The sequence below is a fragment of the Ranitomeya variabilis genome, chromosome 1 (genome assembly GCF_051348905.1).
Source record: "Ranitomeya variabilis isolate aRanVar5 chromosome 1, aRanVar5.hap1, whole genome shotgun sequence".
NCBI classification, from domain to species: Eukaryota; Metazoa; Chordata; class Amphibia; order Anura; family Dendrobatidae; genus Ranitomeya; species Ranitomeya variabilis.
Genome location: NC_135232.1, coordinates 775,489,106 through 775,508,883, shown reverse-complemented (window position 1 = coordinate 775,508,883; position 19,778 = coordinate 775,489,106). Strand labels below are relative to the sequence as shown.

At 46.4% G+C, this 19,778-nt stretch overlaps 1 protein-coding gene across 1 annotated transcript in view; it reads left to right on the top strand.

The window, feature by feature from the left end:
* Positions 1–19,778, top strand: part of LOC143784099 (disintegrin and metalloproteinase domain-containing protein 10-like) — a 276,865-nt gene that overhangs the window by 51,485 nt on the left and 205,602 nt on the right. Inside the window, exon 5 of the mRNA XM_077271955.1 lies at positions 16,245–16,330. Coding sequence (XP_077128070.1) covers positions 16,245–16,330 — 86 coding nt within the window. The remainder of the gene's footprint in view (positions 1–16,244; positions 16,331–19,778) is intronic.

Sequence of the window (19,778 nt, the reverse complement as noted above, 5' to 3'; positions counted from 1 at the left end):
CAGGCAGGCACTCCAGGCAGCATTGTGGTCAGTGGAGGAGTATTGCAAGTAGGGGCCGCAGACAGGCTATCAAAGGCCTAAAATAACAAACAATAGGCTCATGGCAGTTTTACAGCGGTTACATGGATACACGGGCAGGCAACTTGGTGGTGGTGAGTGGAGGAGTATTTAAAGTAGGGACCGCAGACAGGCTATCAAAGGCCTAAAATAACAAACAATAGGCTCATGGCAGTTTTACAGCGGTTACATGGATACACGGGCAGGCAGCTTGGTGGTCAGTGGAGGAGTATTTAAAGTAGGGACCGCAGACAGGCTTCAAAGGCCTAACATAAGAAAATGGGCTGGCTGTAGGCACTTTATAATTGGTTCCAGGGGTACACGGGCAGCAGTGGTCTGGTCAGTGGAGGACTAGTGGAAGGAGGGACCGCAGACAGGCTTCAAAGGCCTAAAATAACAAACAATAGGCTCATGGCAGTTTTACAGCGGTTACATGGATACACGGGCAGGCAGCTTGGTGGTCAGTGGAGGAGTATTTAAAGTAGGGACCGCAGACAGGCTTCAAAGGCCTAACATAAGAAAATGGGCTGGCTGTAGGCACTTTATAATTGGTTCCAGGGGTACACGGGCAGCAGTGGTCTGGTCAGTGGAGGACTAGTGGAAGGAGGGACCGCAGACAGGCTTCAAAGGCCTAAAATAACAAACAATAGGCTCATGGCAGTTTTACAGCGGTTACATGGATACACGGGCAGGCAGCTTGGTGGTCAGTGGAGGAGTATTTAAAGTAGGGACCGCAGACAGGCTTCAAAGGCCTAACATAAGAAAATGGGCTGGCTGTAGGCACTTTATAATTGGTTCCAGGGGTACACGGGCAGCAGTGGTCTGGTCAGTGGAGGAGTATTGCAAGTAGGGGCTGCAGACAGGCTATCAAAGGCCTAAAATAACAAACAGTAGGCAGTCATGGCAGTTTTACATCGGTTACATGGATACACAGGCAGGCACTCCAGGCAGCATTGTGGTCAGTGGAGGAGTATTGCAAGTAGGGGCCGCAGACAGGCTATCAAAGGCCTAAAATAACAAATAATAGGCTCTTGGCAGTTTTACAGCGGTTACATGGATACACGGGCAGGCAACTTGGTGGTGGTGAGTGGAGGAGTATTTAAAGTAGGGACCGCAGACAGGCTATCAAAGGCCTAAAATAACAAACAATAGGCTCATGGCAGTTTTACAGCGGTTACATGGATACACGGGCAGGCAGCTTGGTGGTCAGTGGAGGAGTATTTAAAGTAGGGACCGCAGACAGGCTTCAAAGGCCTAACATAAGAAAATGGGCTGGCTGTAGGCACTTTATAATTGGTTCCAGGGGTACACGGGCAGCAGTGGTCTGGTCAGTGGAGGACTAGTGGAAGGAGGGACCGCAGACAGGCTTCAAAGGCCTAAAATAACAAACAATAGGCTCATGGCAGTTTTACAGCGGTTACATGGATACACGGGCAGGCAGCTTGGTGGTCAGTGGAGGAGTATTTAAAGTAGGGACCGCAGACAGGCTTCAAAGGCCTAACATAAGAAAATGGGCTGGCTGTAGGCACTTTATAATTGGTTCCAGGGGTACACGGGCAGCAGTGGTCTGGTCAGTGGAGGACTAGTGGAAGGAGGGACCGCAGACAGGCTTCAAAGGCCTAAAATAACAAACAATAGGCTCATGGCAGTTTTACAGCGGTTACATGGATACACGGGCAGGCAGCTTGGTGGTCAGTGGAGGAGTATTTAAAGTAGGGACCGCAGACAGGCTTCAAAGGCCTAACATAAGAAAATGGGCTGGCTGTAGGCACTTTATAATTGGTTCCAGGGGTACACGGGCAGCAGTGGTCTGGTCAGTGGAGGACTAGTGGAAGGAGGGACCGCAGACAGGCTTCAAAGGCCTAAAATAACAAACAATAGGCTCATGGCAGTTTTACAGCGGTTACATGGATACACGGGCAGGCAGCTTGGTGGTCAGTGGAGGAGTATTTAAAGTAGGGACCGCAGACAGGCTATCAAAGGCCTAACATAACAAACAATAGGCTCATGGCAGTTTTACAGCGGTTACATGGATACACGGGCAGGCAGCTTGGTGGTGGTGAGTGGAGGAGTATTTAAAGTAGGGACCGCAGACAGGCTATCAAAGGCCTAAAATAACAAACAATAGGCTTATGGCAGTTTTACAGCGGTTACATGGATACACGGGCAGGCAGCTTGGTGGTCAGTGGAGGAGTATTTAAAGTAGGGACCGCAGACAGGCTATCAAAGGCCTAAAATAACAAACAATAGGCTCATGGCAGCTTTACAGCGGTTACATGGATACACAGGCAGCTTGGTGGTGAGTGGAGGAGTAGTGCAAGGAGTGTCTGTCCCAGTACTCCCAAAATATAAATAGATGTTAATGTCTCGCAAAACAACCACAACAAAAAAAAAGGTGGCATACTTAGGTACAGGGGTGGGCTCATCTACTGAGTTTCTGACATAGTAATTTGGCAGTAACTATTTATTGGTGCCAATATAGGACACAGACACAGACTACTTTAAGTTGCATCATAGATGTCTACAAATTTGTATTGTCAGTGCCAGACATTGAATGATGTCAGCGAATAGACTAAAGATTGGTGGAGCTGTGCGACATAATTTTGGACGTGGTAGAGCACATTTTGAGCTGGGGTAGGGGGGAACTCTCTTGAGGCCGGCGGGACCGCCCCAGGGCCCCTCATGTTACAACGGTGTGTCTGACGTTGGGTGCGCACCACCACCGCCAGAGACACTACATTGTACTATGAGGGACCCAGTAGCAATGCCGTCAACCAAAAGCGAGCACACCCACCTCTTCAGACAAACAGCAGTCTCACGGGTGCTTGCGCCAAGTCGCGATACCACGGCCCCGTGTGGGGAGTTTTGCCATTTAGGGAGGTGTAAACATGTCGTATGCTGTACAATCAGCTGCAGCAAATTAGACATTAGAAAAGTAATTCACAGGCAAGAGCTTTTCATAGGAAAGCTAGGTGTCGGCCGGGCAAGGTGGGGCAAAAGATTTCGAAATCCAGTTGTGGTTCATTTTAATGAATGTTAGATCGTCAACATTTTGGGTAGCCAGACGAGTCCTTTTTTCGGTTAATATTGAACCTGCAGCACTGAATACTCTTTCTGATAGGACACTTGCTGCCGGGCAAGCAAGCTCCTGCAATGCATATTCTGCCAATTCTGGCCAGGTGTCTAATTTGGAGGCCCAGTAATCAAATGGGAATGACGGTTGAGGGAGAACATCGATAAGGGATGAAAAATAGTTAGTAACCATACTGGACAAATGTTGTCTCCTGTCACTTTCAATTGATGCAGCAGTACCTGTCCTGTCTGCGGTCATAGCAAAATCACTCCACAACCTGGTCAGAAAACCCCTCTGTCCAACGCCACTTCTGATGTGTGCACCCCTAACACTCCTAGTCTGCTGCCCCCTGGAGCTCGTGTGAGAACGATCACGTGCGCTGTGTGCTGGGAATGCCTGAAGCAAACGGTCAACAAGAGTTGATTGTTTGGTTGCTAATATTAGTTCCAAGTTCTCATGTGGCATAATATTTTGCAATTTGCCTTTATAGCGTGGATCAAGGAGGCAGGCCAACCAGTAATCGTCATCGTTCATCATTTTCGTAATGCGTGTGTCCCTTTTTAGGATACGTAAGGCATAATCCGCCATGTGGGCCAAAGTTCCAGTTGTCAAATCTCCGGTTGTGATTGGTTGAGGGGCAGTTGCAGGCAAATCTACGTCACTTGTGTCCCTCAAAAAACCAGAACCCGGCCGTGACACGCAACCAATTTCCTGTGCCCCCGGGAAAGGTTCGGCATTAAAAATATACTCATCCCCATCATCCTCCTCGTCCTCCACCTCCTCTTCACCCGCTACCTCGTCCTGTACACTGCCCTGACCAGACAATGGCTGACTGTCATCAAGGCTTTCCTCTTCCTCTGGTGCAGACGCCTGCTCCTTTATGTGCGTCAAACTTTGCATCAGCAGACGCATTAGGGGGATGCTCATGCTTATTACGGCGTTGTCTGCACTAACCAGCCGTGTGCATTCCTCAAAACACTGAAGGACTTGACACATGTCTTGTATCTTAGACCACTGCACACCTGACAACTCCATGTCTGCCATCCTACTGCCTGCCCGTGTATCCTCCCACAAATAAATAACAGCACGCCTCTGTTCGCACAGTCTCTGAAGCATGTGCAGTGTTGAGTTCCACCTTGTTGCAACGTCTATGATTAGGCGATGCTGGGGAAGGTTCAAAGACCGCTGATAGGTCTGCATACGGCTGGCGTGTACAGGCGAACGTCGAATATGTGAGCAAAGTGCACGCACTTTGAGGAGCAGGTCGGAGAACCCAGGATAAGTTTTCAATAAGCACTGCACCACCAGGTTTAAGGTGTGAGCCAGGCAAGGAATGTGTTTCAGTTGGGAAAGGGAGATGGCAGCCATGAAATTCCTTCCGTTATCACTCACTACCTTGCCTGCCTCAAGATCTACTGTGCCCAGCCACGACTGCGTTTCTTGTTGCAAGAACTCGGACAGAACTTCCGCGGTGTGTCTGTTGTCGCCCAAGCACTTCATAGCCAATACAGCCTGCTGACGCTTGGCAGTAGCTGGCCCATAATGGGACAACTGGTGTGCAACAGTGTCATCTGCCGATGGAGTGGTTGGCAGACTGCGTTCTGTGGAAGAGCTGTAGCTTCTGCAGGAGGACGAGGAGGAGGAGGAGGAGGGGGTGCGAACGCCTACAGCCAACTGTTTCCTAGACCGTGGGCTAGGCACAACTGTCCCTAAATTGATGTCGCCTGTGGACCCTGCATCCACCACATTCACCCAGTGTGCCGTGATGGACACATAACGTCCCTGGCCATGCCTACTGGTCCATGCATCTGTAGTCAGGTGCACCTTTGTACTCACAGATTGCCTGAGTGCATGGACGATGCGCTGTTTAACATGCTGGTGCAGGGCTGGGATGGCTTTTCTGGAAAAAAAGTGTCGACTGGGTAGCTCGTATCGTGGTTCAGCGTACTCCATCAGGGCTTTGAAAGCTTCGCTTTCAACTAACCGGTAGGGCATCATCTCTAACGAGATTAGTCTAGCTATGTGGGCGTTAAAACACTGTGTACGCGGATGCGAGGATAAGTACTTCCTTTTTCTAACCAGAGTCTCATGTAGGGTGAGCTGGACTGGAGAGCTGGAGATCGTGGAACTTTCGGGTGTGCCGGTGTACATGGCAGACTGAGAGACGGTTGGAGACGGTATTGTTTCCGCCGGTGCCCTAGATGCAATATTTCCTCCTACAAAACTGGTGATTCCCTGACCCTGACTGCTTTTGGCTGGCAAAGAAACCTGCACAGATACTGCCGGTGGTGCGGAAAATGGTGGCCTTACAGTGACGGAAGGGATGTTGCGTTGCTGACTAGCTTCATTGGCCGAGGGTGCTACAACCTTGAGGGACGTTTGGTAGTTAGTCCAGGCTTGAAAATGCATGGTGGTTAAGTGTCTATGCATGCAACTAGTATTTAGACTTTTCAGATTCTGACCTCTGCTTAAGCTAGTTGAACATTTTTGACAGATGACTTTGCGCTGATCAGTTGGATGTTGTTTAAAAAAATGCCAGACTGCACTCTTCCTAGACTCGGATCCCTTTTCAGGGATTGCAGACTGAGCTTTAACCGGATGGCAACGCTGTGCTCCAACAGGTTTTGGCTTTGACACGCGTTTTGGGCCAGATACGGGCCCGGCAGATGGAACCTGTTGCGATGTTGATGCCTGCTGCGGCCCCTCCTCCACCTCCGCTTCTGAACTACTGCCGCCTGCACCCTGTTCCCCCAATGGCTGCCAATCGGGGTCAATAACTGGGTCATCTATTACCTCCTCTTCGAGCTCGTGTGCAACTTCGTCTGTGTCACTGTGTCGGTCGGTGGTATAGCGTTCGTGGCGGGGCAACATAGTCTCATCAGGGTCTGATTGTGGATCTGTACCCTGAGAGGGCAATGTGGTGGTCTGAGTCAAAGGAGCAGCATAGTACTCTGGCTGTGGCTGTGCATCAGTGCACTCCATGTCAGAATATACTTGTAATGGGCATGGCCTGTTAAATGTTTCACTTTCTAAGCCAGGGACGGTATGTGTAAAGAGCTCCATGGAGTGACCCGTTGTGTCGCCTGCTGCATCCTTCTCTCTTGTTGTAGTTTTTGCTGAGGAGGACAAGGAAGCGACTTGTCCCTGACCGTGAACATCCACAAGCGACGCGCTGCTTTTACATTTACCAGTTTCGGAAGAGGAGGCAAAAGAGCTAGAGGCTGAGTCTGCAATGTAAGCCAAAACTTGCTGTTGCTGCTCCGCCTTTAAAAGCGGTTTTCCTACTCCCAGAAAAGAGAGCGTTCGAGGCCTTGTGTAGCCTGACGACGAAACTGGCTCCACAGCTCCAGACTTAGGTGGAATATTTTTATCCCCACGACCACCTGATGCTCCACTACCACTACCATCATTACCAGCTGACAATGAACGCCCACGACGACCTCTTGCACCAGACTTCCTCATTGTTTTAAAATCTTAACCAAAGTAACTTTATTTGTTGCTGTCAAACAACTTACACGGTGAGCTATAACTTCAGTATGATTTCAATATCCCTTAACAGGTTGGTGAGACCACAAGGAAAATCAGGCACAATGTTACACACTCTGTTTTCTGTGGCACAAAATCACAGAGATGACACACACGCAGGACTGTCACTCAAGCACTAATGTCAATATTAATCTCCCACCTAATTTATGTATTTTTTTTTTTCAGGGAGACTTTAGAAACCAAATAATAAGAAAATAAATAAATAAATAAATAGGCTTTCTATAGCCCACTGAATGAGAGATAGCACACACAGCAGTGGCACACAAGCCCTGACTGAGGCCAATATTTTTCTCCCACTGATTGATGTAGTGTTTTTGTGTTGAGGTAGAATTTAGAACACAAATCACGGGAAAAATAAATAGGCTTTCTATGGCCCACTGAATGAAAGGGAGAGAGGTGGCACACCCAGGAGTCAAGACTGGCACACAAGCTGAAAGGGCAATATTACTCTCCCACTGTTTTTTTATGTATTTTTTGTTTTTTAAGGGAGACTTAAGAAACCCAATAATATTTTTTTAAAAAAATAAATAGGCTTTCTATGGCCCACTGAATGAGAGGGAGAGAGGTGGCACACCCAGGAGTCAAGACTGGCACACAAGCTGAAAGGGCAATATTACTCTCCCACTGTTTTTTTAGGTATTTTTTTTTTTTTCAGGGAGACTTTAGAAACCAAATAATATTAAAAAAAAATAAAAAATAAATAGGCTTTCTATAGCCCACTGAATGAGAGATAGCACACACAGCAGTGGCACACAAGCCCTGACTGAGGCCAATATTTTTCTCCCACTGATTGATGTAGTGTTTTTGTGTTGAGGTAGAATTTAGAACACAAATCACGGGAAAAATAAATAGGCTTTCTATGGCCCACTGAATGAAAGGGAGAGAGGTGGCACACCCAGGAGTCAAGACTGGCACACAAGCTGAAAGGGCAATATTACTCTCCCACTGTTTTTTTATGTATTTTTTGTTTTTTAAGGGAGACTTTAGAAACCCAATAATATTTTAAAAAAAAAATAAATAGGCTTTCTATGGCCCACTGAATGAAAGGGAGAGAGGTGGCACACCCAGGAGTCAAGACTGGCACACAAGCTGAAAGGGCAATATTACTCTCCCACTGTTTTTTGTATGTTTTTTTTTTTTTTTCAGGGAGACTTTAGAAACCAAATAATATTAAAAAAAACAAAAAAAAAATAGCCTTTCTATGGCCCACTGAATGAGAGAGAGAGGTGGCACACCCAGGAGTCAAGACTGGCACACAAGCTGAAAGGGCAATATTACTCTCCCACTGTTTTTTTATGTATTTTTTGTTTTTTAAGGGAGACTTTAGAAACCCAATAATATTTAAAAAAAAAAAAAATAGGCTTTCTATGGCCCACTGAATGAGAGGGAGAGAGGTGGCACACCCAGGAGTCAAGACTGGCACACAAGCTGAAAGGGCAATATTACTCTCCCACTGTTTTTTTAGGTTTTTTTTTTTTTTTTCAGGGAGACTTTAGAAACCAAATAATATTAAAAAAAAATAAAAAATAAATAGGCTTTCTATAGCCCACTGAATGAGAGATAGCACACACAGCAGTGGCACACAAGCCCTGACTGAGGCCAATATTTTTCTCCCACTGATTGATGTAGTGTTTTTGTGTTGAGGTAGAATTTAGAACACAAATCACGGGAAAAATAAATAGGCTTTCTATGGCCCACTGAATGAAAGGGAGAGAGGTGGCACACCCAGGAGTCAAGACTGGCACACAAGCTGAAAGGGCAATATTACTCTCCCACTGTTTTTTTATGTATTTTTTGTTTTTTAAGGGAGACTTTAGAAACCCAATAATATTTTAAAAAAAAAATAAATAGGCTTTCTATGGCCCACTGAATGAAAGGGAGAGAGGTGGCACACCCAGGAGTCAAGACTGGCACACAAGCTGAAAGGGCAATATTACTCTCCCACTGTTTTTTGTATGTTTTTTTTTTTTTTCAGGGAGACTTTAGAAACCAAATAATATTAAAAAAACCAAAAAAAAAATAGCCTTTCTATGGCCCACTGAATGAGAGAGAGAGGTGGCACACCCAGGAGTCAAGACTGGCACACAAGCTGAAAGGGCAATATTACTCTCCCACTGTTTTTTTATGTATTTTTTGTTTTTTAAGGGAGACTTTAGAAACCCAATAATATTTAAAAAAAAAAAAAATAGGCTTTCTATGGCCCACTGAATGAGAGGGAGAGAGGTGGCACACCCAGGAGTCAAGACTGGCACACAAGCTGAAAGGGCAATATTACTCTCCCACTGTTTTTTTATGTATTTTTTGTTTTTTAAGGGAGACTTTAGAAACCCAATAATATTTAAAAAAAAAAATAAATAGGCTTTCTATGGCCCACTGAATGAAAGGGAGAGAGGTGGCACACCCAGGAGTCAAGACTGGCACACAAGCTGAAAGGGCAATATTACTCTCCCACTGTTTTTTTATGTATTTTTTGTTTTTTAAGGGAGACTTTAGAAACCCAATAATATTTAAAAAAAAAAAATAAATAGGCTTTCTATGGCCCACTGAATGAGAGGGAGAGAGGTGGCACACCCAGGAGTCAAGACTGGCACACAAGCTGAAAGGGCAATATTACTCTCCCACTGTTTTTTTAGTTTTTTTTTTTTTTTTCAGGGAGACTTTAGAAACCAAATAATATTAAAAAAAAAAAAAAAAAAAAAATAGGCTTGCTATAGCCCACTGAATGAGAGATAGCACACACAGCAGTGGCACACAAGCCCTGACTGAGGCCAATATTTTTCTCCCACTGATTGATGTAGTGTTTTTGTGTTGAGGTAGAATTTAGAACACAAATCACGGAAAAAATAAATAGGCTTTCTATGGCCCACTGAATGAAAGGGAGAGAGGTGGCACACCCAGGAGTCAAGACTGGCACACAAGCTGAAAGGGCAATATTACTCTCCCACTGTTTTTTTATGTATTTTTTGTTTTTTAAGGGAGACTTTAGAAACCCAATAATATTTTAAAAAAAAAATAAATAGGCTTTCTATGGCCCACTGAATGAGAGGGAGAGAGGTGGCACACCCAGGAGTCAAGACTGGCACACAAGCTGAAAGGGCAATATTACTCTCCCACTGTTTTTTTATGTATTTTTTGTTTTTTAAGGGAGACTTTAGAAACCCAATAATATTTTTAAAAAAAAATAAATAGGCTTTCTATGGCCCACTGAATGAGAGGGAGAGAGGTGGCACACCCAGGAGTCAAGACTGGCACACAAGCTGAAAGGGCAATATTACTCTCCCACTGTTTTTTTAGGTTTTTTTTTTTTTTTTTCAGGGAGACTTTAGAAACCAAATAATATTAAAAAAAATAAAAATAAAAATAGGCTTGCTATAGCCCACTGAATGAGAGATAGCACACACAGCAGTGGCACACAAGCCCTGACTGAGGCCAATATTTTTCTCCCACTGATTGATGTAGTGTTTTTGTGTTGAGGTAGAATTTAGAACACAAATCACGGAAAAAATAAATAGGCTTTCTATGGCCCACTGAATGAAAGGGAGAGAGGTGGCACACCCAGGAGTCAAGACTGGCACACAAGCTGAAAGGGCAATATTACTCTCCCACTGTTTTTTTAGGTTTTTTTTTTTTTTTCAGGGAGACTTTAGAAACCAAATAATATTAAAAAAAAAAAAAAAAAATAGGCTTGCTATAGCCCACTGAATGAGAGATAGCACACACAGCAGTGGCACACAAGCCCTGACTGAGGCCAATATTTTTCTCCCACTGATTGATGTAGTGTTTTTGTGTTGAGGTAGATTTTAGAACACAAATCACGGAAAAAATAAATAGGCTTTCTATGGCCCACTCAGTGAGAGATGGCACACACAGGGATGGCACTGTAGCAGAAATGCCAATCTTAATCTCCCACAAAAAAAAACAAAAAAAAAAAAAAAACTGTCCTACAATTACTATCTCCCTGCAGTAATGTAAGCCAGGTATGGCAGGCAGCAATAGGAGTGGACTGATGCACAAATTAAATAAAAAGTGTGGACAAACAAAAAAGATAGCTGTGCAGAAAGGAAGGAACAAGAGGATATGTGCTTTGAAAAAAGCAGTTGGTTTCCACAGTGGCGTACACACAGCAATACAGCTATCACGGAGCCTTCTAGGTAAGCCCAATGAGCTACAGCGCTGAGGGGAAAAAAAAAAAAAAATAGCTTCCACAGTCCCTGCACACCGAAGGTGGTGTTGGACAGTGGAAATCGCTGCAGCACAAGCGGTTTGGTGGTTAGTGGACCCTGCCTAACGCTCTCCCTGCTTCTGACGAAGCGGCAGCAACCTGTCCCTAAGCTCAGATCAGCAGCAGTAAGATGGCGGTCGGCGGGAACGCCCCTTTATAGCCCCTGTGACGCCGCAGACAGCAAGCCAATCACTGCAATGCCCTTCTCTAAGATGGTGGGGACCAGGATCTATGTCATCACGCTGCCCACACTCTGCGTTCACCTTCATTGGCTGAGAAATGGCGCTTTTCGCGTCATTGAAATGCGACTTTGGCGCGAAAGTCGCGTACCGCATGGCCGACAAGCACAGGGGTCGGATCGGGTTTCATGAGACGCCGACTTAGCCAAAAGTCGGCGACTTTTGAAAATGATCGACCCGTTTCGCTCAACCCTAGTGACCACACATCAGAGGACAGAGAAATAGGGGGATTCGGGGACCCTATAATACTCACCCGGTGTCCCTGGGTCCTCCTACGTCTCCTCCTGCCGGCCGGCTTCTTCCTCGGGAAAGAAAATGGCGGGCGCATGCGCAGTGCGCCCGCCATCTGCTGCCATCTGCCGGCCGGCAGGAGAGACTAGTTGGGGCTAAAATTAGGGTTATTAGGGTTAGGGCTAGGGTTAGGGCTAGGGTTAGGGTTAGGGTTAGGGTTAGGGCTAGGGTTAGGGCTAGGGTTAGGGCTAGGGTTAGGGCTAGGGTTGGGGCTAAATTTAGGGTTAGGGCTAGGGTTGGGGCTAAATTTAGGGTTAGGGCTAGGGTTAGGGTTAGGCTACTTTCACACTAGCGTTTTTTGGCTTCCGTCGCAATGCGTCGTTGGAGAAAAAACGCATCCTGCAAAAGTGCTTGCAGGATGCGTTTCTTCTCCATTGACTTGCATTAGCGACACATTGCGACGGATTGCCACACGTCGCATCCGTCGTGCGACGGATGCGTCGTGCTTTGGCGGACCGTCGGCACAAAAAAACGCTACATGTAACTTTTTTTGTGCGACGTGTCCTCCCCCGCCTCCCCGCACCTCACAATGGGGCAACGGATGCGTTGAAAAAACAGCATCTGCTGCACCCGTTGTGCGGCGCTTACAACGCTAGCGTCGGTACGTCGGCCCGACACACTGCGGTGGGCTGAGTACGACGCTAGTGTGAAAGTAGCCTTAGGCTTCTTTCACACTTGCGTCGGTACGGGGTGGTCGCAATGCGTCAGCCCGACGTACCGACGCACGTTGTGAAAATTGTGCACAACGTGGGCAGTGGATGCAGTTTTTCAACGCATCCGCTGCCCAGTCTATGTCCTGGGGAGGAGGGGGCAGAGTTACGGCCACGCATGCGCGGAAATGGCGGACGCGACGTACAAAAAAAAGGTTACATTGAACTTTTTTTGTGACGACGGTCCGCCAAAACACAACGGATCCAGTGCACGATGGACGCGACGTGTGGCCATCCGTCGGTAATACAAGTCTATGGGCAAAAAAGGCATCCTGTGGGCACATTTGCAGGATCCGTTTTTTGTCCAAAACGACGGATTGTGACGGATGCCACACGACACAAGTATGAAAGTAGCCTTAGGGTTAGGGTTGGGGCTAAAGTTAGGGCTAGGGTTGGGGTTAAATTTAGGGTTAGGATTGGGGCTAAAGTTAGGGTTAGGGCTAGGGTTGGGGCTAAAATTAGGGTTAGGGTTAGGGTTGGGGCTAAAGGTATGGTTAGGGTTGGGGCTAAAGTTAGGGTTAGAGTTGGGATTAGGGTTAGGGTTTGGATTAGGGTTGGTATTAGGGTTACGGTTGGGATTAGGGTTACGTTTGGGATTAGGGTTGGGATTAGGGTTAGGGTTGGGATTAGGGTTAAGGTTAGGGTTGGGATTAGGGTTAGGGGTGTATTGGGATTAGGGTTAGGTTTGAGGTTAGGGTTGAGATTAGGGTTAGGGGTGTGTTGGATTTAGGGTTTTGATTAGGGTTATGGTTAGGGTTGAGATTAGGGCTGTTTTGGGGTTAGGGTTGTGATTATCCTTAGGGTTGTGATTAGGATTATGGATGGGGTTGAGATTAGGGTTAGGGGTGTGTTGGAGTTAGGGTTGGAGTTAGAATTGCGGGGTTTCCACTGTTTAGGTACATCATTGGGGTCTCCAAACACGACAGCCAATTTTGCGCTAAAAAAGTCAAATGGTGCTCCCTCCCTTCTGAGCTCTGCCGTGCGCCCAAACAGTGGTTTACCCCCACATATGGGGCATCAGCGTACTCTGGATAAATTGGACAACAACTTTTGGGGTCCAATTTCTCCTGTTACCCTTGTGAAAATAAAAACTTGGGAGCTAAAAATCTTTTTTGTGGGAAATTTTTATTTTTTTATTTTCACTACTCTGCATTATAAACTTCTGTGAAGCACTTGAGCATTCAAAGTTCTCACCACATATCTAGATAAGTTCCTTAGGGGGTCTAGTTTCCAAAATTTGGTCACTTGTGGGGGGTTTCTACTGTTTAGGTACATCAGGGGCTCTGCAAATGCAACATAACACCCACAGACAATTCTATCAAAGTCTGAATTCCAAAATGGCGCTCCTTCTTTTCCGAGCTCTGCCGTGTGCCCAAACATTGGTTTACCCCCCATATGGGGTACCAGCATACTCAGGACAAATTGGAGAACAAATATTGGTGTCCAATTTCTCTTGTTACCCTTGTGAAAATAAAAACTTGGGGGCTAAAAAATCTTTTTTGTGGAAAAAAAAAATATTTTCTATTTTTACTACTCTGCATTATAAACTTCTGTGAAGCACTTGGGCATTCAAAGTTCTCACCACATATCTAGATAAGTGCCTTGGGGGGTCTAGTTTCCAAAATGGGGTCACTTGTGGGGGGTTTCTACTGTTTAGGTACATCAGTGGCTCTGCAAACGCAACATAACGCCCGCAGACCATTCTATCAAAGCCTGCATTCCAAAATGGCGCTCCTTCCCTTCCGAGCTCTGCCGTGCGCCCAAACAGTGGTTTACCCCCACAGATTGGGTACCAGCATACTCAGGACAAATTGGACAACAACTTTTGGTGTCCAATTTCTCTTGTTACCCTTGTGAAAATAAAAACTTGGGGGCTAAAAAATATTTTTTGTTAAAAAAAAAAATATTTTTTATTTTCACGACTCTGCATTATAAACTTCTGTGATGCACTTGGGCATTCAAAGTTCTCACTACCCATCTAGATAAGTTCCATTGGGGGTCTAGTTTCCAAAATGGGGTCACTTTTGGGGGGTTTCTACTGTTTAGGCACATCAGGGGCTCTCCAAACGCGACATGGCGTCCGATCTCAATTCCAGTAAATTTTGCATTGAAAAGTCAAATGGCGCTCCTTTGCTTCCGAGCTCAGCCATGCGCCCAAACAGTGGTTTACCCCCACATATGGGGTGTCGGCGTACTCAGGACAAATTGTACAACAACTTCTGGGGTCCATTTTCTCCTGTTACCCTTGGTAAAATAAAAATTTGGAGGCAAAAAGATCATTTTTGTAGAAAAAATGCGATTTTTTTATTTTCACGGCTCTACGTTATAAACTTCTGTGAAGTACCTGGGGGTTTAAAGTGCTCACCACACATCTAGATAAGTTCCTTAAGGGGTCTAGTTTCCAAAATGGGGTCACTTGTGGGGGGTTTCCACTGTTTAGGCACATCAGGGGCTCTCCAAACGTGACATGGCGTCCGATCTCAATTCCAGCCAATTCTACATTGAAAAAGTAAAACGACACTCCTTCTCTTCCAAGCTCTGCGGTGCGCCCAAACAGTGGTTTACCCCCACATATGGGGTATCGACGTACTCAGGATAAATTGCACAACAACTTTTGTGGTCTAATTTCTCCTGTTACCCTTGTGAAAATAAACATTTGGGGGCAAAAAGATCATTTTTGTAGAAAAAATGCAATTTTTTATTTTCACGGCTCTACGTTATAAACTTCTGTGAAGCACTTGGGCATTCAAAGTTTTCACCACACATCTAGATAAGTTCCTTAAGGGGTCTAGTTTCCAAAATGGTATCACTTGTGGGGGGTTTCCACTGTTTAGGCACATCAGGGGCTCTCCAAACGCGACATGGCATCCGATCTCAATTCCAGCCAATTCTGCATTGAAAAAGTCAAATGGTGCTCCTTCAATTCCAAGCTCTGCGGTGCGCCCAAACAGTGGTTTACCTCCACATATGGGGTATTGACGTACTCAGGATAAATTGCACAACAACTTTTGTGGTCTAATTTCTCCTGTTACCCTTGTGAAAATAAGAATTTGTGGGCGAAAAATCATTTTTGTGAAAACAAATGCGATTTTTTATTTTCACGGCTCTACGTTATAAACTTCTGTGAAGCACTTGGGGGTTCAAAGTGCTCACCACACATCTAGATAAGTTCCTTAAGGGGTCTAGTTTCCAAAATGGTGTCACTTGTGGGGGGTTTCCACTGTTTAGGCACATTAGGGGCTCTCCAAACGCGACATGGCGTCCGATCTCAATTCCAGCCAATTCTGCATTGAAACAGTCAAACGGCGCTCCTTCACTTCCAAGCTCTGCGGTGCACCCAAACAGTGGTTTATCTCCACATATGGGGTATCGGCGTACTCAGGAGAAATTGCACAACAAAATTTGTCGTTAAATTTCTGTTTTTACACTTGTGAAAATTAAAAAAAATGGTTCTGAAGTAAAATGTTTGCAAAAAAAAGTTAAATGTTCATTTTTTTCTTCCACATTGTTTCAGTTCCTGTGAAGTACGTAAAGGGTTAATAAACTTCTTGAATGTGGTTTTGAGCAGCTTGAGGGGTGCAGTTTTTAGAATGGTGTCACACTTGGTTATTTTCTATCATATAGACCCCTCAAAATGACTTAAAAAAACATGGTGTTGTAAAAATGAGAAATTGCTGGTCAAATTTTAACCCTTATAACTCCCTAACAAAAAAAAAATTTGTTTCCAAAATTGTGCTGATGTAAAGTGGACATGTGGGAAATGTTATTTATTAACTATTTTTCGTGACATATCTCTCTGATTTAAGGGCATAAAAATACAAAGTTTGAAAATTGCAAAATTTTAAAAATTTTCGCCATATTTCCATTTTTTTCATAAATAATCGCAAGTAATATCGAAGAAATGTTACCACTAACTTGAAGTACAATATGTCATGAAAAAACAGTCTCAGAATCAGCGGGATCCGATAAAGCGTTCCAGAGTTATAACCTCATATAGTGACAGTGGTCAGAATTGTAAAAATTGGCTCGGTCATTAAGTACCAAATTGGCTCTGTCACTAAGGGGTTAAATCTTATAATGACATTTTTTGTTACTTATATTTTTAGACTACTCCCTTATGAAAGATGTAAAGTCATTTGATCTGGCTTTGAAGAAATATGAATTTTTGGAGAAAATGAAGTGGAAAACAAAGGTTAGAAATTATTTTTTTCCATACTTCTGCTACTGTACTGATCGATTAGTTTACAGTTTTTATGACAATTAAGATTCTTCATTTAGAATAGCATAGCATAGATTAACAGTAGAGATGAGTGGTGTTCGAGTCGAACTGTACGCCAATGTCAAATTCAAGCTGTTTTGGGCGATGTTCGAGTCGTTCGTCGAACTCGAACAATTTGCTTAAAATTCGGCTGTTCGATAACTGTTCGTTCTCCAGAAGCCTAACTTGATTTGCACATTAAAACTGTTTATCATTGTTAATAGACTGTTTCAGTGTATAGTGGGCGGGGGGTCAGGGGACAGATCTGTGCTGAAATAATGCGGATCTTCATTTTTTTTTTCTTTCCCACATTTACAGTGGGGCGGAACAGTCTCTCACCCTATCAGCAGTGCACACACACACAGCAATGTGCATGTGATGCACACAAGCAAGGGCATGTGTCATTGGCTGTGTATGTCACATGTCCTTGCCCTATAAGAACTAGCCATTTGCCCCGTCGCCACCATTTCCTCACTGCTGCAGCTTAGTGTTAGACGGCACCGCTGCTGCTGTGGGCACTATACATTCTAAGTGTTTTTTGCGAGCGAATTCTCTGTTAGATAGAGAGATAGGTTTAGGGAGTCGGGACTAGTTGTAATATCAGCCCTTTTCAGGGTAGGTTACAGCAGTTCCTAGCACTTTTTGCCAGGCAGGTCTGTGTCAGTGCTGTGCAAGTGTTTGTCACAGCATTTGGTGTAATCCAGCTCAGTCAATCCTTTTGGGCTAGTAGCATTGTCTGATAGTCATCTGAGTAGCCCGCCTGTGAAGCTAACTACACCACCTGTGTATCTAAATTTGTCCCTCATCTAACCCAGTACATAGTTTTGGGCCTAGGAGCAGTGTCTGCACGTCAGCGGATTAGCCCGCCTGTGAAGCTAACTACACCGCCTGTGTATCTTAATTTTTTCCTGCATCTAACCCAGGAAATAGTTTTGGGCCTAGGAGCAGTGTCTGCACGCCAGCGGATTAGCCCGCCTGTGAAGCTAGTGCTGCGCCCCAGAGTCCTGGTCGTTGCAGTACTGTCGCTCCGCCGCTAAGGGGAGTGATGGTATGTCTGATGGCACTGAAGGAGTTCACCTGACCAGGTATCACAGACACCAATACACTTCATAGTCTGGCCTCCAGGGGGAGCTAAGGGTGCTATGTATTAGGCCACTCCTCACAATCTGGTAAAACTGGGGGTTGGATAGAAAGTTAGACAGAAGCTGACTGGGTTGGAACCAGGCAACATCCTGTGGCAGAGGGTGTTGCAGGGGAAGATTCAGGGGGACCCTCTCAGGGGTGGGATCCTGACAGAGGCCTAGCGAAAAGGACAGAACGTTCAGGAACCGCACCTGCACTACACCGTGGCGGTATCTCAAGAAAGGACAAGAAGCGAGGTTTATTGTGGAGAGTGAGAAACGAGATCAAAGCAAAAAGGAGATAACACCAGTATGAGTCGTGGTGTAAGATCGAGGCAACATCCTACTGAGGCACGTAGCCGGTGGCCGGAACGCCGAGGAAGTATTGGGCTCCAAGCATTACTTCAAACCAACGTCAGGACAGTTAATTATAGGTTGGCTGTCTCACCTAAATCACCTAAGCAGACATAGGGGGCAACTGTGGGAGAGGGGCATCACTAGGGTCCCGGAAGAACTCCAGGCCTACCCGTCATACGGGTGCGTCCTATCCATATCATCTGGGGGACGGAGAAGAACATCAGAACAGACATAAGTTGTGGGAAAGAACATCAGAAACAGACACAACAGTTGTGAGGACTATCCCATGGTGCTCAGCAGGGAAGTACTACAACACACAGGCGCTAGAAGGTAGGCAGAGATTTCCACCTGCAAAGGGAACTCTGGAGGTGCCATCGGACCGGCCGGTCTCGTCTCAGACAGCCCTGTTAACCGTACTCGGGATTGAGGATCGTGAAGCCTTCAGTAAAGAGGTAAAGAGACTGCAACCCTGTGTCCTCGTTATTCATCGCGACCTGCACCACGTACCACCACCTACAACTTTCATTGGACGCTCCTTAGCAGGGTCACGGACCGGGTCTAGCCACCGTGACAACCCCAGAACTGAGACAGAGAGGCCCGGTACCGAGTACCCCGCGACCATGCGTCTGGGGGCACTCCAAACTTGGCGTCACGAACAGGATCTACTTAAGCCTGAAGAATCAGGTCATGTGTGCCTTGGAACTGTGATTTATTGTGCTTGGACTGTGACTTATGAAATTCCCGCCAAAACCACCGCCATTACAGCGCTAAGAGGAGCGAAGAAGAAGGGCATGGAAGTGGGCGTGAACAAGCTGAAGAGCGCGGAAAATCATGGCCGCCCAGTCTAAATATTATTGCACCGTGAGGACGTGTCCGTCAGCAGCCGAGATCCGCCTCCTGATTCTCAATGGTGGGCGGAAGCAGAGGAAACGAAACCGCCCACAAAGGAGAGAGCGGGAAAAAGACCAGGAAGTGACCCACGTGGAGGATGTGATGGCTGTTCGCTCAGACCCAGAATGTGGGGTTGAAGTGGAGAACTCCCCCAACTACCCGGAGGAGCGTATTGGCCCCGTCTCCACAGCCGATGTGGGTCTCCTGCAACTCGAGATGGAGGACTTAATCGAACAACTTCTCCAGCTGTGGGTGGAAGCCAAGACCGCACCCCAGGAAAACGCCAGCGGAGGATCCCCTGACCTCGGTCCCTGCACCGCTGTTCAGATTGCTGCCGACATCTCCATCGATGTCACCACCAGCGGAGGCAGCTGCGCGGGAGGACATTGCACCGGCCGGTAAGCCCGTCGACCCTGCCCCATTAGCAGAGGATCTGCTGATAGGCCCAGTTGCAGTACCGCCTCCCCCTGGGACCTATCGACTCCAGCACCTCCTTCCCTGGGACCAGGCCACCGGCATGGAGCACCTTCTAAAGGCCCCGATCTCGCCAGTCACCCTGCCGGGCGCGGTCTATGCTGAGCGCACGGTGTGCCGCTGGGTGAACCCCGGATCCGACTTTATGGGGTTCACCGGGGTGGCGACCCAAGAGGTAGAGATGGTACAAGCCCTCAGCTGGGAAGAATATCTGGCCCAGCTGGAACAGCAGTGGGAGAAGCGGGAGAGGGCTTACCAGGCCGGGCTGGAGGCCCAACACAAAAAAGACTTAGCCGTGAAGGACCGGGCCTGCAAGGACCCCACTACTCATCAGGCCCCACGCAGGCAGGGCATCGTCATCACCTTTAAGCTCCGTGGAGGCTGGGGCTTTATTAAAGAACCGGACTTGTACGCTGAAGTGTTTGTTAACCGGAGGGATGTTGAGTCCCACCTGAGGGAGGGTCATCCGGACCGGGACCTCTACCCAGGGGACCAAGTCACCTACACCCGGCACTTTGGGGAGAAGGGGTGGTTCACGT